The 27,935-nt window shown below is 35.9% G+C and overlaps 1 protein-coding gene across 6 annotated transcripts in view; it reads right to left on the reverse strand.

The window, feature by feature from the left end:
• Nucleotides 1-1,557: 1,557 nt before the first annotated feature.
• The window catches only part of MRTFB (myocardin related transcription factor B), an 88,656-nt gene continuing 62,278 nt past the window's right edge, over nucleotides 1,558-27,935 (reverse strand). For 5 of the 6 annotated variants that reach the window (XM_066977963.1, XM_066977960.1, XM_066977961.1 and 2 more), the window contains 9 exons: nucleotides 21,872-22,012; nucleotides 20,069-20,316; nucleotides 18,317-18,470; nucleotides 15,175-16,200; nucleotides 13,588-13,731; nucleotides 10,557-10,715; nucleotides 10,121-10,258; nucleotides 8,946-9,006; nucleotides 1,558-6,962 (listed from right to left, as the gene is read on the reverse strand). In XM_066977963.1, the coding sequence (XP_066834064.1) occupies nucleotides 6,424-6,962; nucleotides 8,946-9,006; nucleotides 10,121-10,258; nucleotides 10,557-10,715; nucleotides 13,588-13,731; nucleotides 15,175-16,200; nucleotides 18,317-18,470; nucleotides 20,069-20,316; nucleotides 21,872-22,012 (2,610 nt within the window). In that variant the 3' untranslated portion in view covers nucleotides 1,558-6,423. The remainder of the gene's footprint in view (nucleotides 6,963-8,945; nucleotides 9,007-10,120; nucleotides 10,259-10,556; nucleotides 10,716-13,587; nucleotides 13,732-15,174; nucleotides 16,201-18,316; nucleotides 18,471-20,068; nucleotides 20,317-21,871; nucleotides 22,013-27,935) is intronic. The other variant, XM_066977965.1, reaches the window with a different exon arrangement.

Consider the following 27,935-nt stretch of genomic DNA (forward strand, 5'->3'; position numbering starts at 1 on the left):
TGATCTGAGCAGGTCATTGGAACCAATCCCTCTGCTCCAGGGCAGTGACATGCCCGAGGCAGCAATCATTCACAGCAGGAGTGGGTGCCGATCAAATGCCTCCTTTGTTCTGTATTTTGAGTTGCCCTTTTTCTTCCCTGAAAAACCTCACTTGGAGGAAGCTGTAGGTTTTTCCTTCTTCCTTTTTCACCCTGGCACTGTGAGGCAGAGCAGTATCAGAGTATCGTCTCACTTTTGCTCTAGGTTTTACACCTGACTTAAAGTCAGATTTAAAATGCGTTTAAGATGTGTGGCAGGTTTATGATGCGTGGCCTATTGTTCCCCTCTCTACCAGAAAAGGATGTTGACTAATCCAATATTATCTTCAAGAGGATTTTGCAAGAGACTTGACTCTCAGTGGCTGACAAAAACATGTACTAGAATCATTACCCATACTAATTTTTTCCTAGTCTTACCACAGCTTCCTGACTTTTGATGGATTTTTCTTTTTGATGGGAGGGGTTTAAACTAGTGCTTGTTCAGTGATCTTTTTAGTACTCCCACAAACAGTCAATGGATACATTATGTAATTTTAAAGTCTGCTCTGGTGCTAGACTTTAGAGGACTTACATGAAAGGCTATTTGGCTCATAATGGAAAACAAAAAAAATTAGGAAACATACAAAGTTACTCAATACATCTCTGCAGTTAGTATGCTGTCAGAGCAATTACCACATGGTTACTCTTTGGATAGCCCAGGAAAAGTCATCCATTCCAAACTGTACTTACCTTCTAAAAATTACCGTGTAAATGTTGCAATATTTTTTGAAAGCTTATTTTTTGAAGATTGGATTGAGCCAAACAAAAAGTCATTTTTTAGTGAACTAGTAAATAGATGAAGTTTAGGGGATGGTGAACATCAGGTGCAGGTGCACATCATGCAGGTGCACATCATGAAAGTGAGATGACATTAAGTAAGGACTGTATGGCTCACAAGCTGTGTAAAAGGTCATTGTTTACAATTGTTTTAATTTTTATGAAGCCACTTCATTTCAAATATATTGAAGAATAGCACAGGTCCAATGTATGCATTACATAAGATAGTTTGGAACTCATACATAAATTGGGATTATTTTTTTTATGACAGAAATACTGAATAAAACACTTATTGAAGGTAAAAGAAAGCTTTGCCTATTGCTTTCGTCCTGATCTGTTTGAAGGTAGTTAATAGCTCTATAAATCAGGGTATCTGCATCAGGGTTCTTACCTTACATTTCATTGAGACAAGAATAACAGAGAAGACAGAGAAGGAGTTAACATACTGGTATTGCTTTTTGAAAATAAACAAAAACTTTGGAAGTTCAGGACATCTTTATTCTTACAGATTTTGTCTGACTCTAAAGACAAGCCGTCAGACTTTTGGAGTTTGTCGTCTAAGTCCAGATTTCATTCTCATTCCTTTCTGTGAGAAAGGTACTGGGAAGCATAGTCAAAATGTTTTTGACTCACAAGAATCAAAATTTCAGTAACTATTAAAATGGCATTTTTTGCTTTTATTAAGTAAGCACAGACAACTAAACACAGTTTTCATTTTTTATTTGGGACACTTAGCAAAAATGCTGAAATATCAAACATTTCCTCAGTAGCTACAATATTGCCACTATGTACAAAATATTTGATAAATGTACTACACATATAAAAATACAGTATGCATTACATATATACAGTACAATGTGCAAAACATATGGCATTCAAACATATGGAATTGATTTTAGGGGTGCAAACAGCAAATACAAAGGCATCATGGTTTCTTATAGAAAGGCAATACATAAACTGACGCCCTGATTGCCATAATTCGCATTTAGTAAAGTAGTGCTTAAATGAAGATGGCCCTAGAAACAGGTATCTATCTTCTTCTTTTCACAAAATGAGATGCTAAGACATAATTATGACTATGAAAATAAGAAGAGAAACACCTACTAGGGTTAGCGTTATTTCTACTGCAAGCAGTACTGTGAGGAAAATCCTATCTGGAAAAAAAGCCTGTGCTAGTACTTAATACAAATTTCTCAAACAACAAAAACAAATCTGCACTGTTAAACATCAAAAACAGCTTTGAAAATATCTACATCCTTTATTTTAAAAAAGTATGGGTAACACTTCCGGGATTTACTTTCCTATGCTTCAAAATACAAAGTGCCTCCTTTGGCAATATAAATGGCAATGCTTTGGTTCCTATTTAAATTTTTATATTACTATAATTTAATTTAGACTGTCTTTTGAATATCTGAGCTGTATTTTTTTTTTATAAAAATAGTGTGATTATATAGTTGTTAGCCATTCCCTGCCTCTTAGTGAGAATTTGCTCTCATAGCAAGAATAGCTTTTTTGGCTAGATTTCTAAAAATGCATTCATGCGCTTTTAAGTTATATGTCTATATATTCAGTATTAGACAGTACAGAATGATGTAGGTGTCTCTTTTTTGCACTTTATATTTTTTTTTGTAGCAAATAAAAGGAGTATTTGAGATTATTTCAGGTTTTAATGGATACTCTTTATTGGCCATGTATATACTATATGCAAGTCCATTCCACGTATCTCATGCAAAAGAAAAACTTGTAGTGTGGTCTAGAAATCATCAAAAGGTAATTTAAGAGACCACAAAATAAAGCGATTCGACAAAACGTTTACTAGAGATAAGTGGAAGATCTTTTTTTCCAGTTTTAATAGAATTTGCTGTAAGTTTATAATATACTGAAGATGCAATCCAAGTAATTGTATACATCAGTGAGCTTTATTGTGTTTTGATTACATAATGCCCTTCCAGTTAAATGTATTCTGTGATTGCATTTTCTCTGCCTTGAAAGCAGTTCAACAGCTTGTGCTTGGTTTCCAATTATGGTGCCTATGCTTTTCAGGCAACTGAATGTTTGAGATTATGTAACAGAGAAGTTTAAAGCTGAAACTTCTGTTTTGATCACCTGCTTCCTTGCAGATAAACCCTGTTGGTGAATTTAGAAGTACCTTGAAAGGAAATTTCAGCATTGACTGCTTCTAAAAGCTGTGGCCTCAGCTTTTTAACGGGCTGATTCTGCAAGCCCACACTGCTGGATTAGACCCTAAATTTCTGTAAAGAACAACTGCATAAACTGATTTTATTCTCAGATACAACCGCTAAATTTATGACAATGATTCCTTAACTATTTGTAATGTTAAATAAAATTTTGACTGTAAACTTAGTTGCCTTAACTAATGCTGTATGGCACTAAAAGTGCGTAACAAATACCATTTCTGTATTAAATGCAGGATGCTACTCCTCTTGATTAACATTAGCCCTGCAAAACATGGCCAAGCTCTCTCCATGTCTAGAAGTGTAAACACCAACTTTTGAATTTCACACTGATAAAACGGTATTCTTAATTACTTTGTAAGCATTTACTAAGAGCACATTTAATATTACGTCCTCTGTTAGCATATGGAAGCCATTTTATGGCAAATTTAGTGCCAGTGCATTCCTTTGCAACTGTTCTCTTAATGAGAAATATTCAGTTCTGTACAGTCAAACTGCACAGTCATGATTACATTTCTAAGATGTGTTGTATTTGTATTACAAAAATTGTCATGTAAAACATGCACACACAAAAATCTAAGCAAAATCTATTTTTGCCATAACCGGCGTATGTAACTATGGCAAATATATCACATTCCAGAACAAAGTCTAAAGCAAACCATTATATATAAGATTTTAATACACATAACCCTGAAATATACAAAAAAGAAAAAAAATCACACATTCCCTACACTAGAGTATTTGTACTTTAAAAACTAAAATGATCCCTTAATTTTTTTAATTATTATTATTTTTTGCAAATAGACTTTTAGAGTAAGAAAGCTATACTGTACTGGTAACAACACATCTCAGCTGTTTCAGTTTATTTCTGCACATAGATTCCTATGGATTAATTAACATCCTACACTGCCAATGAGGATAGTTTTGTAGCAAGATGACTTTGCCAGTTTTAAGCAATATTTACATGCACATAAAAAATGACAGTACAGTTGCTCTAGGTTAATTTATCCTCTAGCAATAAATTTACTTGCCTCTTATTTAATCAGGAGGCAGGGTCAAAAAGGGGTCATTCTAACCATACATACGTGTATGATGTGTGGTAAATCACACATAATTCATTGACAGTACTGTAGAACAATATAAATTTCATTCAGATTTGTTCCTATCAGACCAAGAGTCTTTAATTCTTATTTTAGTAATAGCTGAGGGCACTTAGTATCTCAGAGTATTAGCTCCCAAGCTAATATGATGAAAAGGAATGCAAAAAGTTGGATCTATTTGTCCAATGTTATTAAAGAATCATATAGCATCAAAATTTAAGGCAGACAGTCCACACATGATATTGTACTCAAGTATAGTAGGCACAGCAAGAATGGATGTATGTCTTTCAGCTTTTGTAGTGAAAATCTTGATAGACTGTTTTTCTGTCCTTAAAGTAAATCCTGGCCAGTAAAACTACTGAAGATATATAATGATTTAAAGTGCAGGTGGCTGATGTGATGCCAGTTTAAACCCTCAATCATTGATATAATTCAGTATTTTATCTGAAGTCAATGGAATTTTCTAACATTGGTAAAACAGACTGCACTGGTTATCTGGAGACACAGAACTTGCAGATAATTCCACGAAATTTTATGACAAAAGTATTTACTTTGATATTAACATGATTTTTTTTTTAATGTGATACAGATTATTAAGCAGTTAAAAGGTACTTTTTGTTTTGGTACTGTTTGATACATATTGTTACTCCAAGAAGTAAGCAAAAGCTTCATGCCATTTCAAATTTTGTTCCTACAGAACTTTGGATTTTGAAGTTTGGTGTTGAGGAAGGCGTTCTGAGATAAGATCAGTTTTCACACTGGAATATGTATTTCCTTTCAATTGTTCATGAAATAGGGGACTGTTTCCTTTTCTCTTAATTTAGAAATTCCCTCATGGAATAATTCAAATTGTATTTGATTATAAGCCTACGTCATCCATGACAACATTTAACAGCTATCACCTGAGATACAACTATGGAATTTTGAAGTATTTTGCTTATACTAGCTTTTTTTTTTTTCCCTGACTGCTTTCATAATAGACTGAGGAACAACAACTCAGGGCTTAAAAGTGTATTTTTACGTGCTGTGCTATGAGTTAAGAACCTTATTTCCACTGTTGTCTATACGTATGAAATATGCCTTCTCATCCCAATACTGCTTATTTGCCTTTTATAGTTGTGTGCTATTTAGGATTCTTACTGAGCAATTTCTGTTTAGCTTCCCTGATGCTATGTAGTGGTAGACAAGGCTATTCAATAGATACAGATTCTGTTAGAAATGATGGTTGTCCTGTCAGTACTGTCCTGCAGCTTGGCCTGATCCTACAAACACCCTTCATTGAGGGCATTGGGACTGTTCTTGCACAGATGTTTGCAGGATCATAGAGCATAACCGCATTAATTAAACTTTTCTACTTCCTCCATATCTTCTAATATGCTGAGATACTGTATTCAATGAACTAACAAATATCCTGAATGACAAATTAAATTAGGATATTTATTATTTTCATTATGGTAATCTGTTGCTTAAAGACCACTGTTCCCCTCTGTTCACAAAAATAAGCTATACAAAGTTGAAAAGAGTATACAAATAACTGTCTGATATACACATTAAAACCTAGCTATTAAATCCAGAGCATTGCAATAGAAAATTCAGTGTTCTCAATATTACCTGGCCTAGCTACAGTGGATTTCTTGCAGTTACACTTAATATCCCTTTGGATGCAGTTAAATTCTTCCCTCATGATTAAAGAATGGGGGAAGAGTTTTAAAAACCACAAAACCAAAATATAAAAAAACTTGAACAAATTTAGAGACTAGAGATATGAAATTTCACTGAACCAGCCAGTGCTTCTACTTGCCTTTGCCCTCACAATTCATTTTGAACCTGGCTCAGGCTATCCACAGGAACAATGAAGTGCAGTGATACCTCACCCTCTCTCAAACGACATCTCACTGGGTCAATATAGACATTTAAGCCTCACTTTTTCTTCTCTAAGATTATCCACATTGTGTTGTTCATTTAAGCATTACAAAGTCAGAGACATAACTTTTCATATTTGTGATGAGTTTCCCATGGGGTACTTCTAATCAGTAAGCATAATCATCCTTTCTTGACTTGTGAAATACAGCTTCCAGAGGGCCCTGATCTGCATTAATGATAGAAGCATAAAGTAATTCACCGTTGTAAACTTGAACATCAATAAGGAATTACTTTCAAGCATTTGTTCTTCCAAACATTGCTATCTTAATTATCTTAACTGCAATCAGAATAGTGTAATAATGGACCTCTGCTGGAAAGAGATTTGCAGGTCATGTTCTCATTGGCTATAGCTTAATCCCAGTGCAACTGCAGGTCTTGTGGATCTAGAAAGTCAGTCGAAAACACGCTGGGGGCAGTAGAACTGAGAGGGGTGAGTCCAGATGAGGAGCTGGGCATTGTAATGTCTAGCCATTCCATATTGTCTAAATTTGTATCAGGAAGGTCAAGAGATAGACAAGAATTATTAGTGGTAAACTGTGGGTCAGATGTTTCCATGGGTGAATGAGAGTGATCTAAAATGCTGGAGTGATTAAGCAGATCATTCTGGAGGTCTTCAATTAAAGAAAATGACTCTCTGTCTTCACTGCTGCTTGTCAATTGAGGAATTTCATTACCTGAAGTTAAAGTTCCATCCAAGAGGGCTTCAAGCTGATTTTCCAGACTTATAGACAAGCTGGTTGTCGGTTCTAAGGACACAGGAGGAGGGGCCATTTGGATTTGGGGTGGGGGGCGGGATATCACTGTGTTCACTGGCATTGTAGTGATATTGGCTGTTACTGGTCTCATTTTAGAAATGGGAGATGGTTCCTCCTTTATTGGAAGGGAAATCTCTGTAATAAAACAAATAAACCAGAATTCAAAAAAAGATAATGACATATACTGTAAAACTTCTACACCTTTTTTGCCCACTTTGAGATGTACCTACAGTAAACTCAATGGAGTAAAACTCATTTTGCTGTTCTGATAGTACAAACACTACGTATACATCAGACTAACCATGCCAGATACTCCGTGAACAACAAAATATTTTAAAACAAATTCTGGAGTTCTGCTTTCAAGTAATACTCCAGCTGATGAGAATACTTGTATCAATGAGAAAAGGAATAGTTCTCTAGATGACAGCTTTACCTCCTTCATGTTTATAGTTCTTCTAACTAGAATAATTATAGAACCATCTACTTCCCCACATAGGAAACAGTATCTGAACCAATTTTCAATTCCATACCTGTTTAATACTGTGTCCACTGTGACGAATTATCTAAGAGATCATTTAATGTGATTAGGATGCTTTCATAACTGATTCTAGAATTTGAAAACTACTCTTCTGTCAAGGAGAGTAATTTAGTGGTAGTAGCAGTAAAAGGAAATAAAGCAAGGTAAGTTCCAATTAATTCTTACATGTGAATGGAGTCCAAAAATAAGATTAGGTCTAGAATGTTTGACAGACAAAAATATGTGAGTAAATCCTCTAGCACAGATGATGTTTCTGCCAACAAAAATGCACTTGACCATATATTTTGTACCTGTTTTCCAAGGAAAACGTACATTTTTTTTATCTGTGTAAGAGCATCAATAAAATGATTGCTCAGTAAAGGCAAAACATTAGGAAATTAACCTTCTCACTCTCCTAGAGTACATTAATAAACTAAACATTTTTCAATGTAGAACTTGCAATGTAAGTGCAATAGCCCTGAATACTTATTTCCTTTTTCATAAAGACAATCAGAAAATGTTCTTGCTTTTTGTGGCAACTTGGCAAATACAGAGCAGTTGTTACCTTAAAATCAAATAGGTTTAGTAATGCCATATTTGAAGCAAATACTTAAATAAGCACGCTAATGTTTCATACATTCTCTGTTTCAGAGGTACAGCTTCTTTGAACTACTGATGCAATGTTTTAATAAGAGCAATGAAAGCATTTGTAAACTTAGTATGAGTTGTTCACTGCGCAAGTCACTTATCTTACGCTGTCACTGTCTACTCCATTTTCTTCAGCTGACTTTGCAATTTGCTTTGAAAAAGAGAAAAATACTTGGATGCTTAGAATATGGCTAAAATCTTCTCACAGCCTACAATCAAATCACTTATGTTCTGGCATTCACTGCTGTCAAAATCTTTACAAGACAGTAGTACAAAACATTAAATTAATTGAATTGCTTCACACCAGAACTTTTCCCAGTATTGTAATGGCATCTTAGTCTACAAAGCCTAATTATGCCTAAAAGCCTCCTGTATAAACTGCAAAGCTACTTTATATATTGCTTTGGTTATTTCACTTCCTTTCTGATAGCTGTCTTGTTTCAACTAACATAGAAAGTTGTTGCTCATTAATGTCTCTATGTAGTTCATACATAACATTTCATTAAATATAACCCTGTGTTACCAGCTCTAAATATCAAAGATACACTACTGGAAAACAAGTAGTATCAACATGCTTTTGCTCTTCCCTTATTCTTTTTATGGTATAATTTCAGTATAATATGGACTTGTGCAACTTTTTCAATCTTTATAAAGTATGTCTCTGCTAATGCAAGGTGCTATTTTAATCACTTGAATACTGTGTGGATTACAGAGAAAGTCTGCCTGGGCTAATTTGCAAGAAAAGAAGTTCCATAGCTGCTTGACTGTATGTGTTTTCGTAAATGTTTTCTTTTATAGGTAATTAACACAAACTTTCAGGAATACTAGCTTCATTCAGATTGGATACCTCCTGTCACTGGCAGAATTCTTTCCTTTCAATCCATTGAATACAGTACTGAGTTTTTATTATGAGGTTTTAAATCTCTCCATCACACAGATGTTACTTGGCTTACCTCCACTCTTGATGAGAATATCAAAAAGATCATCCATCTGCTGACTGTGTGCACTGGAAATCTGTAGTGCAGGAGAAAAGGGTTATTCTTTTACATGCAGTATGAAAGTAGTATTTCTAAGCTGATTGATCCTAGCCTCTCTAAGTAGTACCTAAGTACTAACCTATGATCAAGACCAAAATTCTTCTTATGAAATTGTCAATCTAGATAATAGAGAGTTTGGAGAGACACTTGTAGAATTCCTCTGGTTGGTTTCAGTACAAAGGAATAGGAGAAAAAATATGAAAAGCAACACAAAGTTTTCATGAAGGCAACCTAAAAGAGAGATGCAGAAAACTAGGGATAAGAAGGGGAATTGCTAGCCCTGTTTTGCAGAAGGGAAATATTCGGAATAGCAACTAGACTATGGGGGTGCAACCTGAACTGCTTTCTCTAAGAGACAACTTGTGAATAACCATCATATACAATATAGTTTGTATCTGTTTTTTGTTGTTTTTTTTTTCCCCATGCCAATAACATATGAAATGGCATTAGATAGTCATGCTTCTGCCTGAGTGCCTGCCACCACAAAAACAGCACGCAATACTAAGTCAATATGAAAGTATCTCTTTTGGGATAATTCTGAAACGCATGAGGTTAGGGATGCTCATTAGGTTTGTTTGCAACTTTCTTAGAATCTGAAGGATATCACAGTAAACTGACAAAGCACCCTGTAGGATTATTCACCAAGCTCACTAAAATAAAGCCTCCTTTCAAGCAAGCACGTTTGTTCAAGTGTGTATATATGTTTCCGTATGTGCGTATAAACACACTCATGCACACATTTTCCTCAAGTTTCCTCAGTTTGGGAAAGTACTTTTCAATGTACTTTCTATGCCTGAAATCTGGGTATCATACATCCTTGAAACAAGTCCACTGAATGACAGTTATTGTTAAGTAGCAATAGCAGCGTTATCCCGATTATATTTATCGTCAGCTTGATAATTTAAGACTTATTTACATGTCTGTTAATTTCATCAAAAAAACATGAATCCTGCAGTTAAATACAGTTATGAGAATATTAAGAGTACCTTAGAAAATCTTGACGCCAAAGAAAAAACTGCAATAAACAATGACTCTGATAATTCTGAAGAAACAAAATACTTTTAATAAACTAAACAAGCAAAAATAACTACCTCACGGTGAGATGTCTGAATATTGCGGGTCTGTTTTATAGCCTCTTCATAACGGGGGGGATCTTTTGTCTTGGATACTGTGTTGTTGAAGAGAGATTGCTGAACGATATAAGGCTGGGCTTGAGAAGGAGAGCCAGGCTGCATGAAATAATAAAAAAAAAGTCTAAACATACATTTTAATGAAATTGAGATGTATCATGTTGTACAGATTATAGTATTCTGCCATACCAATCTAAATATTTACAAACAACAATAGTATAATATGAGGGATAAAATAAGTTTTTACTTTCTCACACACGATATATAAACATATGTATCATTAAAATATACAATATGTTATTCCTCCTTGATAGACCTGCAATATATACAGTCACACATTATTTAAAATGATTAATATAAAAGTGAACTTCATGGAGCGCAGTTGGACTGATCTTACCTTACTAGGAGTAGCAGGTCCATTCTGAACAGACGGAGCCTGATTGCTTCCAGTATGAATGTTAGAATTTGATGTTTTATTAATAAAAGACTGTGAAGGTGTTGTAACTGGTGCAGTCTGATAGGAAAACACTGTATTGGATGTGGTAGGTGGAAAAACCTGTAAAGGATTAATATATCAGTCTTAGTATTTTTAATAATTAATAATATTGGGTAAATGGCATTTAATGAAGTTTAAGACTTTTTTTTTTTTTAAATACTTGCTTGCTTAAATTCCCTGTTAAGGGGATGTTATCTGTACCTGTTCTTCCCTCCAGTGGATTAATGTGTAAATCTAGAGCTATTATTCTTTTAAAGAAACTTTGTGCCATGACATGCTTTAGTCATCCCTGATAAGTAAAATATTCTCCTGTGATCTTCCAGGAAGCATTATGTAGTGTAATTTATTTTTTCTGATATACATTCAAAAGAGTATGGAACACTTTAATACAGTGTGCATAACTTCCCCACCTAGTGGGTAGTCAATACAATGAACCACCTTCTAGCCTGATACAAATGAGAATAGAGTAGTTCAGTTGGAAGGGACCTACAAAGATCACCAAGTCCAATTGCCTGAGCACTTCAGGGCTGACCAAAGGTTCAAGCATGTTCCTGAGGGCATTATCCACGTGCCTCGTGACCACTGACGGCCATGGGGCACCAACCACCCCCCAGGAAGCCCAGCCCAGTGTCTGACTACCCTCCCGGGCAAAGACTATTTTCTGGTGCTCGGTATTACCCTCCCCAGGCACAGCTCTGAGCCATGCCCCGCATCTCATTGCTGGTTCCCAGGACCAGAGACCAGCACCACCCTCTGCGCTTCCCCTCCTCAGGGAGCTGTGGAGCCATGAAGCCACCACTCGGCCTCCTCTCCTCCTGACTGGGCAACCCCTGTGCCCTCAGCCTCTCCTCACAGAACATGCCTTCATGCCTGTATGAGGCAATCTGAGTGCGTAAGACTGTTTTAATTCAGTTTCACTCCCGGATACCTTTGTGACAAAGGTGTGACAAATCTGAGATCAGGGATGGAGATAAGGCTAGGAAAAGCTCTGTGGAGTGCAGCCTGAATACCAACTGAGGTCTGCTCTGAGAGGGATTAATGCAGTTTGTTGGCCACGTGGATCACCTGTGTGAAAACTGTTGCCCTTTCTGTGGAGAGGTCTCCTTATTCCTGAATTAACTCAAGAACCAGGGCCATTTGGTAGCTAGAATGCGGAGACACACCACAAGTATGTAGCAGCAACCAAGTGGAATAATCAGCTGGCTTGCATAAAAAGCTGAGCTGCCTGAGAAAGTCTGGAGGAATTTGAGGGAAACTAATTCTAGAAAACAACTGTTTATGGAGGTGATCGTTATTAGGAAGACTAACTTCACTAAAAAATGTTAAATTAACAAACAGCATTACTCACAGTTCATTAGCTGGAATGGCCCAGGCTGCTTGCTGAAACACCTAAGGCTCAGGAACGCAAACAGCAACCAGGTAGAACTAATACTGAATGCATATTACAACTGTCCTGATCTATTGTACTGCATTGCTGTTTTCCATTCTGACGTAAAAAATCATGCAATTACACTGTCTGGTTTCCTGTGTAAGGAACTGCAGTAGATGTGAGCAGATCAGCAGGACAGGCTGGCTGCTCAGCTCCAGCACCACCAGATGCAGGCTGAAGCCTGCTGGAGCGATCCAGCACGGTGTTCTCCACGGTAACTGCACTGAATGGGGAAAGACCAGAGGGCACAACTCCTGGCTATCTCCTGCAATCACTTCCACGAAGTCCTTCACAGCAAGGGAAGCAAACTGCCAGTCTCTGGCACAAGTATGTGCCTGAGGATGACTGGAAAATTTCTACAGGGGAGCTGTCAAATTACCAAAATACGGTTAGCCCCTTACCAAATCCCAGACAGGTTGGAGGAAATCTGCTTTTTGGATATGTGTCAGTCAGTTTTGGCTTCAGTAGGGTAACCTCACTGCCCATTAAACAGCTTTACCCGGCAGCCTGCAGAATGATGATGCTCATTTAGCTGTGTTCCCCTTTACTAGCAAGCTGTCTAGAGAGTGGCAGTTATATAACTTACCATCAAAATTATCCTTTTCATTTTGAAATTTTAATAGTTTCTAAATTATCTTTCTTTGGGGCAGACTGGAAAACCTTGTTCTCTTAAGTCATGGAAGCCATAGAGACCACAGCACTGATAAGGAAGCCAAACCAATCTCTTGGTTTCTGGATGTGGCTCAAAGGAAGAGAAAGCTATTTCTTTTGTGGTGGCTGGTACTGGTATCAGTTACCATATGAACATGACTGGGTTGGCACTCGAAGCTGTGCATCTAGTGCTGATAAACATCCGTTTTGGAATGGGAACTTTCAGGGCTGATAGTTTTGGATATAGAGGAAGAGAAAGATTTCTCTCTGCATTGTTCCCTGCATTTCTCTAAGAGAAGTATCCTAGGTATAGTGGGGTTTTGACTCACTGGACTTGCTGTCCCTAGTGCCTGAGTCCATAGCTTTCTTCATCAGTAAGGATGAAATCAGCAAGGAAAGGAGGAGCACTAGAAGGAACTCCTGGAAATGAACGAAGATCTGTAGTTACAGACAAAAGCTTCCTCTGAAGAGCTGCCTACCAGAATCTTCCATTTTGAGCTGGTGGCAAATAGGAGAAACTGACTGGTATATTGCTAGTATATTGCTTGTGCCAAGCATAAGGAAGAACAAAGTGAGCGTGTGCCATAAGAGTACCATTAAGACCAAAAAAAAAAAAATAGTCTTTAGCCTTGTATATTTATTTGCAGCTGAAAAAGCAGTCCTACAAGGACTGAAATTTTGGAAAGAGAATGAGTTACTAGCCCATGTTATCACAAGAAAAACATGGTACAGAGATGTTAAGTGACTTGATCATTTGTATGTGACACACATGACAAAAAAGACTGTAAAAGCACTGCCTAGAATTAGAATACACAACAGTACATCGCTTAATGCTTATCGCTATCCACAAACCTTTCTGATTTGTTGGGTCTGACCAAGTGCATGCTGCATGATGGTGTTTGGTTTTGATTGTGGAGTATGCATCTGAGGTGCTGTCTGGCCCAGGCCAGAGGAAGGTATTTGTGATGGGGTCTGTATTCCAGCTTGTGATTGAGCCTAAAGGGTGAAGATAAAATATTTTCATTATTTGTACCTCACAGTAAATCACATTATGTTAAAAGCTATTCTATAGGTTATGCAGAATATCTATAGCATTTATTCTAAGAGGTATCAATGAGAACTGTGTACAGGAGACAAAATGTTTTTATTCTGTCTGGTACTGGGGAGTTCCCAGCTAGAGGGTAGTGTTTATTTTGGTAACAGAGTTTAAAAAAAGATGAAGACAAACTAGAGAGGGTCCGTCAGAGAGCAATGAAAATAGCTGGAGATGCAGAGAGCACAGCCAGTAAGGAAGAATTAACTGTGTTTCAGTAACCTGAAAGACAAAACTGATGATGCAACATGACAAGACTTCCATCATATATAAAAGTTGTTTTAAGAAGATCATTGTACTTTTAGTGACCACTGCTGTTTTTAAAGGCAAGACGTGTCTGACTTCAAGAAAGAGCGTTTGAGTTGGAAGCTAGGAAAACTTTCTGCAATAGCAGTGAAGTGAAATACCAGAACAAGCTGCTTAAGGTTGTTAGAGAATTCTAGCAGGATTCTAGAACAATTTAGACAAAGATCTGTCTGGGTGGGCAGTTACCAGGAGTTGCTCTTACACTGTAGATGGTAGGGTCCAGCCCCATCAGAACTTTACAGCCCTCACATGTGTTGCTAAATGTGACGGCACACATGCTAACACAAAGCCCTGACTCACAGCATGCCAAAACAGCAAGCACACACCGGCACTGAAGAAGTGCTCTGCTAGCACAGTAACCGTGAGGCCTGCAGGGGATTACATCCAGCTAGCAGGCAATAGCAGCGCCATGAGGAGGTATATCCTTCATTCTACCACAGGTCACGATGTTAAACTGTTTCAACCTGGTCAGATACCTCATAGCTCTGCATTTATATCCTATTTGGGTTTATGCTGTATTTATTCACAGTGATACTACCTTATAATCAGCCTAGTAACAATATTTGTGTAACCATGGTTTCTTTTTATAACTCCACTGGAGCACTATAATCTAGGATTCCCATTTTTAAATGTAATGAGCCCTCACCACACAAGGAAGTTTGAACACATTTTGAAAACAGGTATATCTCAAAATAAAATGCTGATTTTTAAGCTGTTTCTGTTGGAGGTAAAGTGGTGGAATTTGGAAGTATAAATCTAAAACCACATGCACAGAGGCAGTAGCGGTATACAGTAAGACAAATACTATTCAAGAAAAAGAGTCTGGGAAGCCAGAACTCTTTGCAAGATTACAAAGAAAGCAAGTATTAGAAGAAGTTATAAACAGGTTGGCTAATAAATGTTACTAAGCTTTTCTCTAAAGCAAAAAACAAGACTGATTTTTACCAGTGAATCTTACAAACAGCACATTTATCTATCTATATTAAATTAAGCAAATATTGACATGTAGTTTGCAGGATGAAAAATGAAAACACCTATACCTGTAACTTTATATTTCCAACTGGTAGCTGCACTGAAGTGGTAGAATTCGGTCCCTGGATAGATAGTGGAAGGAGCAGCTGTGCAGTTCCTTGGGTAGTCAGTAAAGCTTGAGGTTGGGCAACAACTGCAGTTTGTGGCTGCCTCTGGGGATTAACATAAAATTGAGAAATGGCGTTCTGAGGTTCAGCTTTAGCCACAGGTATCTCCTGCTTGATAACAACCGCCTTTTTGGCAACTGGATTCTGGCCACTAGTGTATACCGATTGTCCTAAAGAATGACTAGCTGCAGATACAGATTGGCTTGTGCTCAAGCAGTCAGTAAGAGCATTTTCATCCTTGACAGCAGCACTGAATTGCTTCTGTTCCAAAGCAGCTGAGTTACCAGAAGTCTGAGAGTGTTGCTGTTGTCCCCTCTTTTCAACCTCAAGTTGCATTTTCAGTACCTCCACAAGTTTTTGCTCTTGTTCCAGTTTCCTTTTGAGCTCTTCAATCTGTTTTTCTTTCTCTTGAAGCTTGCGGTCCTTTTCTGCTACACCAAACTCCATGCTTGAGATGCTTCCACTGCTGCGATTCTGACTATCATCACTTGTATTTGCTCTTAGTGGTGAAGTACTTAAGAACTGGGATGGAGACATCATGGTCATCACTTCTGTGAAAGTATCTGCCATACTTGTATCATCTGTGCTTAGACTAGATTGTTCTGAAGGAGAGGGAGATATAGGCAAAGGAGAGCTAATGTTTTCAGTATTTACTACTTCGCAGCCAGGTCCAGTAGTTGTTTTTTCTGAAGGAAAACTGGATACTGTATTAGCCACTGTTTTAGTAAGTGTTGCAACAGGAAATGCTACAGCCACTTCCCCAGTGTTACCTGTGGCCCCAGTAGAAGTAGTTACTGTAACAGAGCTAGTAGTAGTGACTCCATTGTTATTAAGATCTTGATATGGTTTCAGACGCTCAATAAGATCTGTTTTTGTTCCAGACACTGGTAATCCCCTCAATTTCAACTCCATTTTAAGCTCTGCTACCTGAGATAAAATAAAGTTTGACAGTAAAATAAATAAAAACGTATTTATATATATTTTACCTTATTACATTTTAGTAAGAAAATATATTTTTCAGCATATTCACTAGTAATTCCACCTCTGGGTTCTGACAGTGTGCATGATCATAAGCACATTTCCACAACCAGCAACTTACTTTCAGTGGTTACCTGGCCAAAACCTTAGTAGTGTTCAGTTGCTGTACAATGAATAGTTGCAGAGTTACGCTGAATTTTCATACCTATTATAAATTTGAAAATGAAAGCACTTCAATTGTGGGCTAAAAACTTCTGAAGAAAAGCTGCAGAAGGTGGCAGCAATACAAATAAAAGCTCTGAATACTAGCATGCTGAACCCTTTTATCACACTACCAGGACAGGTAGATGTGTTTTACCTGAAATTTATCAGGTAATTTGCATGGCTCAGTAGACATATCAAACAAAAAAGGCTTTCGTTCTAATTAGCAATTGAACGGTTACAGCTATGTGCTAAATGGGTTTCTTTCAAAAATTAAAAAGCAGAAGCAGTCAAAATTAATCTAATCTCTGATAGAAAAATATCCTCAATCCTCACAGACAACGTAGAATGCAAATGCGTTGAGTGTAAATTAATCCTGTGCTTCAAAACATGTTATAAACACCTCTCTCTAAAAGAAGTTGAGGTAGAGTGATCTCAGTAATCTTTCAGTGCTTTGCTGGTCTATGGTTTTGAAGTAAGATCTTCATGATTAGGAAATGAAGAAAAGTCATGGAAATATCTGTGCATAACAAGTTTCTAAGAACCATGTCAATTTTATGTTAAGTATCTGTCCACCTAACAATGATAATCAACTCCCCTCCAAGCTGCCCCCATCTAGTATCCCCTACAGACTTCCTTGAGATAGCATTCCAACTTTTCGATTTTTCTGCAGTGCATTTCTAAATTCTAAATTATCAGAACTGATTTAGATGACTCAGTGTTAAAAACACCACCAGCAGCAGGTATTGCTTAGGTTACTGTTATCGCACTAGCAGGAATACCAATAAATTATGCAGAAATGGTGAGAGAAGAACTTCAATCTCTGCAAAGAAAAAATTCAGGCATTAACTGATATGGTTTAATATCTTAACAACTTAAAGATTCCAAAGCTTATTTCAAACACCATAGTTTGAATTGCATCTTATAGACTTATTAAATATGGAATTATTAGCTTTATCTTATAAAAATGCATTACTGTTCTGAGAATCTCTTCTTCAGAAACCTCAACTTTTATTCCTTCAAGTTTTTAAAAAATACCCACCTCTCAAGAACCCAACGCCTCGGTAAAGGAAGAGAGAAATTAACGGCCCACTAGATGTCCCTACTCCTCAAGTTTGGCTCGTATGAGTACTTGCTATTGAAAGTATCTGAATCTAACTCCCCTCCCGCCCCCAATTTTCTTCAGATTCATTTACAGTAGGTCCCTCACAGTATTAATCCTTGTTAAAGTTTTTCAGAAGGAAGAATTGTACGCGGTACATTCATACTAGAATTTAAAAAGAGTCTATAGTTATTTATAACTTCAAGGTTTTCTGAAATTTAGTATTCCTTTTCAGATGATGTGCTGAACTCCGATGAGAAAATCTCTATTTTCTCTTCTCTCTTAGTAGTGTTATTTCCACGTAAACTTTATACCAGTAACCCCTCTGAATATGTATTAGGACATCTTTTCAATTTTATTGCTTAACTAAACCTCTTCACTGATATACTAAAATTATTGTCCCAGTGTTAAAATCTGCCAGAGGGAAATTTGACATGAAGTACACCTCACAGTTTAACAAAGCTACCATCAAATTACGTACTTATACAATGTCTGAAATTCTTTGTCCTCTTCTAATTCTTTGGGAAAGAGATGTCATTGTCAGAGCATGTGCTTGTGAGGAGGCTAAATCAAAACAAATATTTTAAGTCTGGAAGAGGCATGTATGAAAACTTCACAGCTCTATTCTAAACAGTTGAGAGAAAAATACACTTTTCCTTGTTAAATAATATCCAGGCTTATTCTTGACAGCAACGATTTCCATGAAATGACCTCTACTGATGTTTAAGAATAGACAAATTTAAATTTATTTATTTTTTTTACCTTCAAGTCATCCAAGCTTGAAGGTAGAGGTCCTGGTTTCCTGCTAGGAATATTACTGTTTTGTCTTGGTGAGTTGGCAGCTGATGTTTGTGTATTGTTGTTCAAAGTATTCAGTGGCGTTTTGCCATTGTTATTCTGTTTGTCATTCAGTGGCCTTCAAGTGATAAGAAAAATGGGGACAATAATGTTAGTGCTAAATGCATATTACATATATATATATTTATATATTGTTTTCAGTCAAGAATCTGTGATTCTGAATCTAGCACCTATCAACTTAATATATAAAATACATATTTATTATATATTAAATATTCATAAATACACATTGAACATGACTAACATAAAATATTTTTAATAGAACAGCACAGAGAAAAGAAAACATATAGAGAATATTATGTTGATATTTCATTTGTAGTTAAACATACAAATTTAAGCTTCACAGTTTTTACTGTTGTCACAGTATCCCTGAAAGATACCATGGACTACAAGATCAGTTTATACAAATTCATCATCAACTAGGGCAACCTGTTATTTTTTTGTTTGATGTCAGTTAAAAAAAAAAAAAAAGCTTTAACTGTATGTACATACAGGTCCAGTGTCCACAGAAACAGAATAAGGACCCATGTGAAGGCAGTTTCTTCTGAAGATGATGTGTTGAATCAGCTATACTCCCATAAAAAGAATCTCATACAAGGATCTCAAAATAATTGTAAAAAATTTTAAAATGCCACCATTTACATTGGATACCATAAATCAGCTCTTTATTTCTTTCAAGCGATTTATGAGGAAACGTTTCTGAAATGTCAGTAAACGGAACATAAGAAGTGTGGGTAAGCAGGCAGAAACATCTCTAGTCCAAATGTTAGGATACATGGTAATTATAAATATAACCACAGATGGTATCTTTTACTTTTCTAGCCTCACTTGCTGAGGAAAAATAACTCAGCAAGAACTCACTATAAAAAAAGTTGAAAGCCACTTGAATTTAAGATTGTGACTAACTGTGGCATGTTACACTAGAAGCACTTCTAGGAAAAAAAATGCTGGTCTTAGATGGCAAGAATGAAACTCTGCAGACAGTCAGCTTCTCTTTCTGCTAAGAATTATTTTTCTGACTGCTTCTAGCTATAAATCAGAGAGTACACTTCTCAGCGTTGAAAGTGCTGAAGATCAACACTGATGGAGTTCATATAAGCATTAGCGATGAGGCTATAGAGAACAGGCAATTTCACCTAATTTAAAGACTCTTTTTACTTGAAAACAGCAAAAGTGGCCTATGCAACTGATGTAAAAAGACAATAAAAACACCAAAATAGTATGTGTCTTTGTAAAAGCCACTGTCTATATGTTTCTCTTCTGCTCGGCATACCTCTATCAAATTTGAATGAAAAAGGTTACAAAATTTTCTGGCTTTCACATAAATGCTTTTGAGCTTCTTTCATATATGCCTCTGGTTGGAAAACATGCATCTGTCAGGTAGGAGATTTGGTTTCCACATCAAACTAAAAATAACTAGGACCAGTTATAGGCTTATCAGACTTCAAGAGTATTTTAAGAAGAGAACTACCTCATCACTTTGCTGTTAAATGAGGTTAAATAATAACCACATTGATGCCATTTAAGTTTTCTTGGATTCCAACTGTCTATTAACATTTGCAAAACACATTTACTTTTAAGGCAAAAAGTCTGCAACTGCTATACATATATCCTCATTAAAGGACACTTAGAAAATACAAACAGAGCTTCACATACTTCAGTGGTGCAGGTAGAATTGCCTGGTAGTTGTAGTGTTGTTGTTGTTGGCTCAGGATCTGCAGCTGCAAAAACAGTTGCTGCTGTTGTAGCAAACGAGCATAGTTGGAGTCCATCTGTGGCTCATTCTTCTCACCTTTCTGATCAGGTGGAATATATTGATGATACTTCAATTTTTTCACCCTTGGCTTAGGTTCCTTACATTTCTTGCTCCGATGCTTATCATTTGGGTTCTTTGGGTGGCTTTGCTATTTATGGATGGAAAAGATTGAAACAACTATCACAGCAGCAAGCAGATATTCAAGATACAAAGTATACAGCAATGTGTTCGTTGCAAAGAGAGTTGCCAAATACATATGCAACCCCACCCAAAAGCATTTCTCACCATCCTTGAAAAGTTAATGTACTCGAGCTGTTTTATACTGTGTGCACAAGAAGGGGGCCATCAGAAATTACAGTTGTTCTAATATGTGAAATATTATAATAATTGTATATATATGTGTTCTAAATATAGTTACCATAATATGTGAACATTCTGTTAATAGATGGCACAAATGAAGCTAAGGGATTCTGCTAATCATGACCTGTCATTATAAAGAAACATTCTTCTTAAAGAGCTAAATCCAAAGCCACTCAGCACTTCATACATGTAAACGCTACTACCTTAAACTCCATCTGTAAACAGGATTGCAGGTCAGTACCTACAGGTCTAGATTAAAAGCACAGACAGTCTTAAATACTACAATATTACTTTAATGGAACTTTCAGCACCCTTTTATCAGCAATACCTGCACATTTGGTAAAACCCTCTTCCTTTAAAGCTCTTTGAAATCATTTTGAGTGAAAAGTTAAAGGCAGTTACCTAGTCATACAGAAGGTATCAAAACAGAAATCCTGTGTTGATCCATGCACAGTTATTACACAGGTTGCCTGTTTTGGGGATATCTAAATTTGTCATTAAGGTCCTGCAATTAGGTAAGCTGGTACAAGCTTAGATAAATCCAAAGATTCCACTAGGTAACTCCAAATTTATACTACAAATTGCCTATTACAAGTTATCCTTGTAAATTTAATTGAGAATTAGTTCCACGTAGTTAGGTAGAAGTCTACATATACATATATATAATCACTACAGAGCTGAAGACCTTTGGCAAAGTTGCTGAATTGAAATATAAACATTTTTCAACACAAACCATTTTCTAATTGTATTTGAAAAAGTTTTCCATGCTGCTGGCTAAGTCAGTTCAAAAGAAAGAATTAAGCGCACTTTTCTGATCTTCAAATACAAGGATACAGTAACTTAATGGGGCTTTATGCTCATACAGTAAATGAACTATGAAAATAGTTGTGGGAAGGGAACAATGCTGTTCACTAGTTTGGCTACACATAGATTATCAATGTAGTTGCCTCTGTTCCTGTTAAATTATTCCCTGTACAAAACTAGATTAGAATATGAATTTCTCCAACAGAAAATCAACATTGCAAAAATCTATTCTTTGTATTTCTCTATGCATTTTCAAAAACTTCAGTAGTTATGTAGCACATAATTCTGCTTGAAAGTTTTGGTCAACTGTACTGTAAGGACCTCCTGAAATAATGAGCCAGTTCTTACACATGGTTAATAGCTGATCTTAGCATACCAAATCTTTCAGTCAACAGCACAGTATGCTCTCCTGAACACTGACAGCAGTTGTTGCTGGTTATTGGCACTATAACATTATTCACTTTTTTTCATTAAATATAGCATTGGGAAACAAAACAGATTAAGAAAAGTCTTCAGATGCCATTCTTTTAGATATGTACCTTTACTAATGTTGGCCCGGGCTTTGCTGCAGATACAGTATTTGTGGTCATGGTGGTTGTAGCAGTAGACCGTGTAACCTGTTGTTCGATTGTAGGGGGAGTTTTGAGGAATTCAGGAACTGGAGAGGTTAAAGGTGGATACTAGTATTAAAAAAAAATATAAGGAAAAAGAGAAACATTAAAAACATCCACCATCTGAATAATCAAAAAAAATGTGAAAAGGTTAAGACAATTTACTATCACGTCAAATCTGAAAAATAATTTTAGAAGGAATGGCAAAAATAGGACTCTTTCATGTACATGTACACAAGTGTGCTATAAATGCACATTTTGGCACACTTCAAATATAGCAAGTAAGAAACTGTTTTCTTACCTTTACTTCTTATTTGCATTTTAACTGCTGCATCTAAAGGTATCCAAAATCTGCTTTTACTAATACAGGATTTACTTCTTGTCTCACCAAAGCAAAATAGGAATTGATTTTAATACCAATTTTTACAGTATATCATAATATTTTACAACAAACATTTTTTCTTAATTAGTATTATTTTTTTTTAAAGTAAAAAGCATGATAACCCAAAAGGATTTATAAAACATACCAAAAAAGCCCTCCAAAAAGGCTTTTTCATAACCTATACGTTGTTGTTTGCTTTGCTTTTTCTTCTCTTAACATACATGAAAAACAAATAAACAGAAAGGAAGCATCATGAGAAAATTTTATTTCAGTAAAAAAATTACTAACTGTCTCTCTTACACATTCATAAAAAAAAGAGTTAGAAGGACCTTCAGAAGTAACCTCATCCATTTAAGTCAGGAACATTTTGCCAAAACTACTCCTACCATATATTTGTCTCTGGTGGGTAGCCCCAGAATTAAATCAACAAATTGATGCTACTACTTAACTTTGTAATTGCAAAATTCTTCGAGAACAGACAGCTGTCACTGAAGTACCTTTGTTCCTAGCATTGTAATGATAAAAGAAGATAATGATAAAGGAAGAAATCATGTCTTTAACTTAAGTCAGAATTACAGGAAAAGCTGTAAATTTCTTTCCTTAGTAGTGTTAGCAAACACTTGTATATGAAGGCTTCTACAACCGGAGAATCACAGACTTTAAGGATGTCAAAAGTTCCTATTGTTTTATACAGAACTGTGTAGGGAATTCTATTAATTATATAATTTTACTAATATAAAAAGAGAGAGAAAAGTTAAACATAACAGAAGGAAGAATGGAATGCATTGTTACTAACTGTGACCAGAGCTACTACCATTTGTTATTACTCTGTTTGAAGCAGCATTTATAATACAACATTAAAATTTGACCCTGGGTACACTACACACTGCACTTATAGTGAAAGTGCCTACTGAAGTTAAAGAAAACACAGTATTTAGAAAAACACGACTTTATTACTTGCACAGTTGAGGCCTTCACAGTTTTCAATCTGTAAAGTCAGAATTGTGTGCAAGCAAAGACAATCTTCTCACCCAAGCTATTATTCTCAGGAAAATCCTTCATGAAGGTCAAACATACAATCTTCTCACCCACGCTATTATTCTCAGGAAAATCCTTCATGAAGGTCAAACATCAACACAAGAAAATGAACTTCTTGGTTCAGAACGATCACACAGCGGCTGAACAGACACGTAATTCGAAGGGATAACTTTCTATAGTAGTTTCACAACAACTACAGTTCTGACTGTGGCAGGAAGGGCATTTCTTTTGTATTTGACTTCCAACACTATTATGCTACTATGCAGGTATAACCCAGTAGCCTGGACTTTACTGAGTTTGTTCCCTTGCTGTTACAAGCATTAAGTGTATAATTTCTTCTGTAAACTCACTGAATTCCATATAGGCTTAGGATTTTTTTCATTATTATTCTCCTGGCACCACTGCTCCTGCCAGAAAATTCCCAAATGTTTTCTTACATAATAATAAAGTTTCAATGAGCTTCCCTTTGTCATATCCATTCATTCTGTGCTGAAATATTTTTCTAATTTAAAACCTATTTCCCTGGGTAGTGAATATCCATTAGATGGGATATAGAATCTAAACATAAGCAGATCTCAGACCTTGTCTTTCTAGCTAAACTTAGTTTTATTCTTTTCTCATAAAAGAGATTTTCCATTCTCTGTTCATCCTGTCCTCTTTGTTACAGTTTTCCGTAGTCTCTCTTGGACATAAGTAACTGGAAACATATAGAATATTCCACATTAAGTCTCACTAGATCCTGGTACAGTGGGATTAAAACTTCTACTGGGATCCTCTCTTCCAATGCACTTGCATTTTTACAGAGGATGGACACTGTAGCTCACAGTCACTCCGTTGTCCCCTAATTTCCTCCTCAGTCTTCTTTAAGTCAGAGTCCCCAGGTTTCCACATTTCTTTTTCATGGGAAGAAATTTGGTATACGTTTCTTTTAAAAATTATTCCATTTCTATTACCCCTAAAAAACAAATCAAATGGTTCCTTCTGCATAATAACAGTCCAACTCTCTGCTAAATAAGCCTTACAACTTTTGCTATGTGGCCCATTCTTAAAAGTAATGTCAAAATTGTTAATGGTAATATGAAATCAGCCTGTCCCAAAATCAACTCCTGCAGACTGCTATCATCAACCTCCTTTCAACCCAGTAGTTCCTCTTTCTGTCTTATTTCTTCTAATCTCCATCTTCTCCAGTGTTTAATACTATTAACACTTCTATTCTACACTTCTATTCTGTTCTATTAACACTTCTGCTAGTGTTTAATATTGTACTGTGTTTATCCAGACAGACGACATAGTTCATTTCCCTTGGTTAAGAAACTCCAACTGCCAGCTGCAGTCAGCTATATCTACCTTGTCTTAACCTATCTAAACTACATAGTGCTTTTGATTCTTCTTTCCATTTTTTTTTAGCTAAATATTTTCCAAAGTCTCAATCAGCTAAACTCCTGGCAATTTTCACTTTGTCCATAAGACAGAACTTTATTTCTGGTAATATTTTTCCCACTTTCTTAACAGCAGTGTCTGTGAGATGTCTGTGATTTCAAAACTTATGTGACTGAAGCACAGACAGCTGCATATGCAGTACAACGTATTTGCAAGAAACCAGCTCTGTCTCTTACCACTAGGTGAAAAAGCAAAATGTAGCCCAGCCATCCAGAGGAGTAAGTAACTTCTGATACTGTTTTACTGAATTGCAAGATTCAGTATGCCATGCCTAGTCACTGAAACATTGCACACATGCCTGTCTTGCTGCCATGTCAGTTTCTGGTGTCAGGCTAAAGATATAAATGCCTCTATTTTTATAACCAACTTTCAAAGTGTTTGCTCTGGAAAGCATCCCTTATCTACACAGTATCTGTTATTTGCTGGACTTGCATAAGAATTGGCAGGGGACTTTAGAGGGACTTACCCTTTAAAAAAGGTGTGTGGATGCTGTATTCTAACATACTGTATTCCTGTTGCCATCAATTTTTAAAGGCCTATTGAAATTATAGCAGTAATGTTTAAAAAAAACCCACCTAGTTGGTCTTTGAATCAAAACGTCACATACCAGATTACCCTAAACAGGAGAATAGCCTATGAGAACAACTGCATAATGATAATACAATAAAAACACAATAAAAACCTTTAAAATGGAAAAGTTGGTGTCTTTCTAAAAACAATCTCTTAAATTCTATTGCTTGAAACTCATGGTGTTAAACAATCTCATTGCCATAGAGTAAATTACTTTTTCCCTACATTGTTATCTTAAACTACAAACAATTATTGACTACATGAAACACAAAGCTTTTTACAGACTTGCCCATTTTACTGCAAGTGCCAGATGAAGCAATGAACCATGCATATCATTTACTTATATTTTTAATCTTAGTTTAAAAAAAAAATTAACATCATAAAGTAATATAAAGATTACTTCTTATGAACAGATCTTCTATTTCCAATTACAGATTATATTATTTATAGGCATTTTCTTCTAACTGCAAACAAGCAGTTTGCAGGTCAATATATTGCAGTCACTTAGCAGTGAATCTATTACAAAAGCAGTTAACTACATTCTTTCTCATCAAGCAAACTTTTTCAGCTGTTTTAAAGATAACTGTTTTGAAGATAACTGTTTAAAGTCTTCAGAATTGTGAACACAAGAATCTGATCTGTTTAGAGTGGTGTGATTAAGCACCTAATCCTTACCAGATGCAAATACATCAGGTGAAATCAAGTTTTGGGTCATCAGTCAATGAGAGCTGAAGGTTCTCAAAGTTATGTTACGTTCTCTGAGGCCTAGAAATGTGTGGAGGAGGAAGCTTTGAAAAGAATGCTGGCTGTGCTTCACTATTTTCAAAACATTCTTTGTACTTTCTGTTGCAATAGAATGTAAAATTTGTCAAAGGAAATTAAAAGAACGAAGGACCAATTTTCCAGACACATCTCCTGTAGAGACATGCTGTGCTCTTATTCTTTAATTGAAAAGGAACAATAAGGTAAACATCTGCTTTATTCTGCAGAGGAACAGCTTTGTGTTTTAGATCTGTACACGGAAGTGGCTGTAATGTGTTATCAAATCCATAAGCAGAGGACTGTAGTTCTATTTGAAGTGCTTTTCCAATTAGCTTCAAGTGCTCTGTTACTTTGTTGGTGCAGTCGCATATCTATCTTGTGCTTCCTACTTGAAAAGCTTTTGGCATCTATTGCTTTGAGTATTTTTATTTAACTCTCCATTAGGAACCCAACTCTTTATTTAGGAATCTAATTTCATGTGGTTTGTTTTCAGTTTATTCAACACAAATTACATTCTCTTGACATGAAACTCAATTCATACCCTAATTTGTACGTTAGGGTACAATGAAATGGAACAGATGTGCTGTACTTTGTGTCCAGCATTGTTTTTGAATATGAATTCTGCAATACTTTTTGAATTACTGCAGTAGTAAGAAAAACAAGGAGAGAGTACTGAGTTGTCCATGGCCATTAAAACAACTGCACGATAACGTCCTTGGAGGACAGACAGTATCTATCTCATATATAGCTGTTTAATTTAACTTTACTTTGTACAGTAATAACTCACTATTTAGTTCTATCTTATCTTTTGTTTTTGTCTTATTTTAAAAATCGCAGCATAGTTCCCTATGCAGAGCTCTGGTTTTGCTACAAATCCTCTGGCAGTTTAAACACATAAACACATTTTCCAAAAGCATGCTTATTAAAAGGACAAGCATGAAAATAACACGAAGTGCAAAATTATGCTTCTTTTCTCCTTCGCGCAACTAAGAAAGTGATGAAGGAACCCTCTTAGGAAGTCCCCCTGGAAAAAATCCAGTACAGATTATAGTTGATCAGCAGTAACCTAAGAAGATGTATCACCCATCTATTGGTCAAATTGTAATACATCCTTAAATTTTTCAAAAATAAAATTTAATATTTGTGCCACACAAGCTAAACCAACTTGTTTTTACTGGGTACAGATGTGCATAAAATGAAGCAAGCTTAAGTGCTAAAGCTTTTGAATTTCCATCCTATTCACGCTATTAAAAGAAATACTACTGTATTTAATGGAAAATGTTTTTGCCAATTAAACAAAATTTACAACATTACTAAAATTTCTGCACTTGTATATACACCGTGTGGCATATTGGTATCAAGTACACAAAGCTGAATGCAATATTATTAAACTGATCTAATTTATAAATCACTTCACCAAGTGATTATAAATCACTTCATCACTTCACTTCATTTAGAAATCACCTAGGTGATGAAAACCTAAGTTTTTCCATCAAGGAAATTACCGAAGTGTAAATATAGTAAAACACATCAATCTAGAATATAAATAATAATTCTGTGATATTGTAGCTGCTTTTTTTTTATGCATAACAGGAAGATGGGCTTACTGGGAGAAATAGTTCAGGATCAAGGAGTTTCTTCTAGCATATGCAATTGCTCAGCAGATGTGTATTTGATTCAGTAACCAATTAAGCATTGATACAAGGCAAAATTTTTGTTACTATTAATTTCAGCACATATACACAAACTTGTGTTTGCTCTAGGCAAGTAGAACTCAAAATGTAAACAATTTGTCAGTTG

The sequence above is a fragment of the Anser cygnoides genome, chromosome 15, assembly GCF_040182565.1.
Source record: "Anser cygnoides isolate HZ-2024a breed goose chromosome 15, Taihu_goose_T2T_genome, whole genome shotgun sequence".
Lineage (NCBI taxonomy): Eukaryota > Metazoa > Chordata > Aves > Anseriformes > Anatidae > Anser > Anser cygnoides.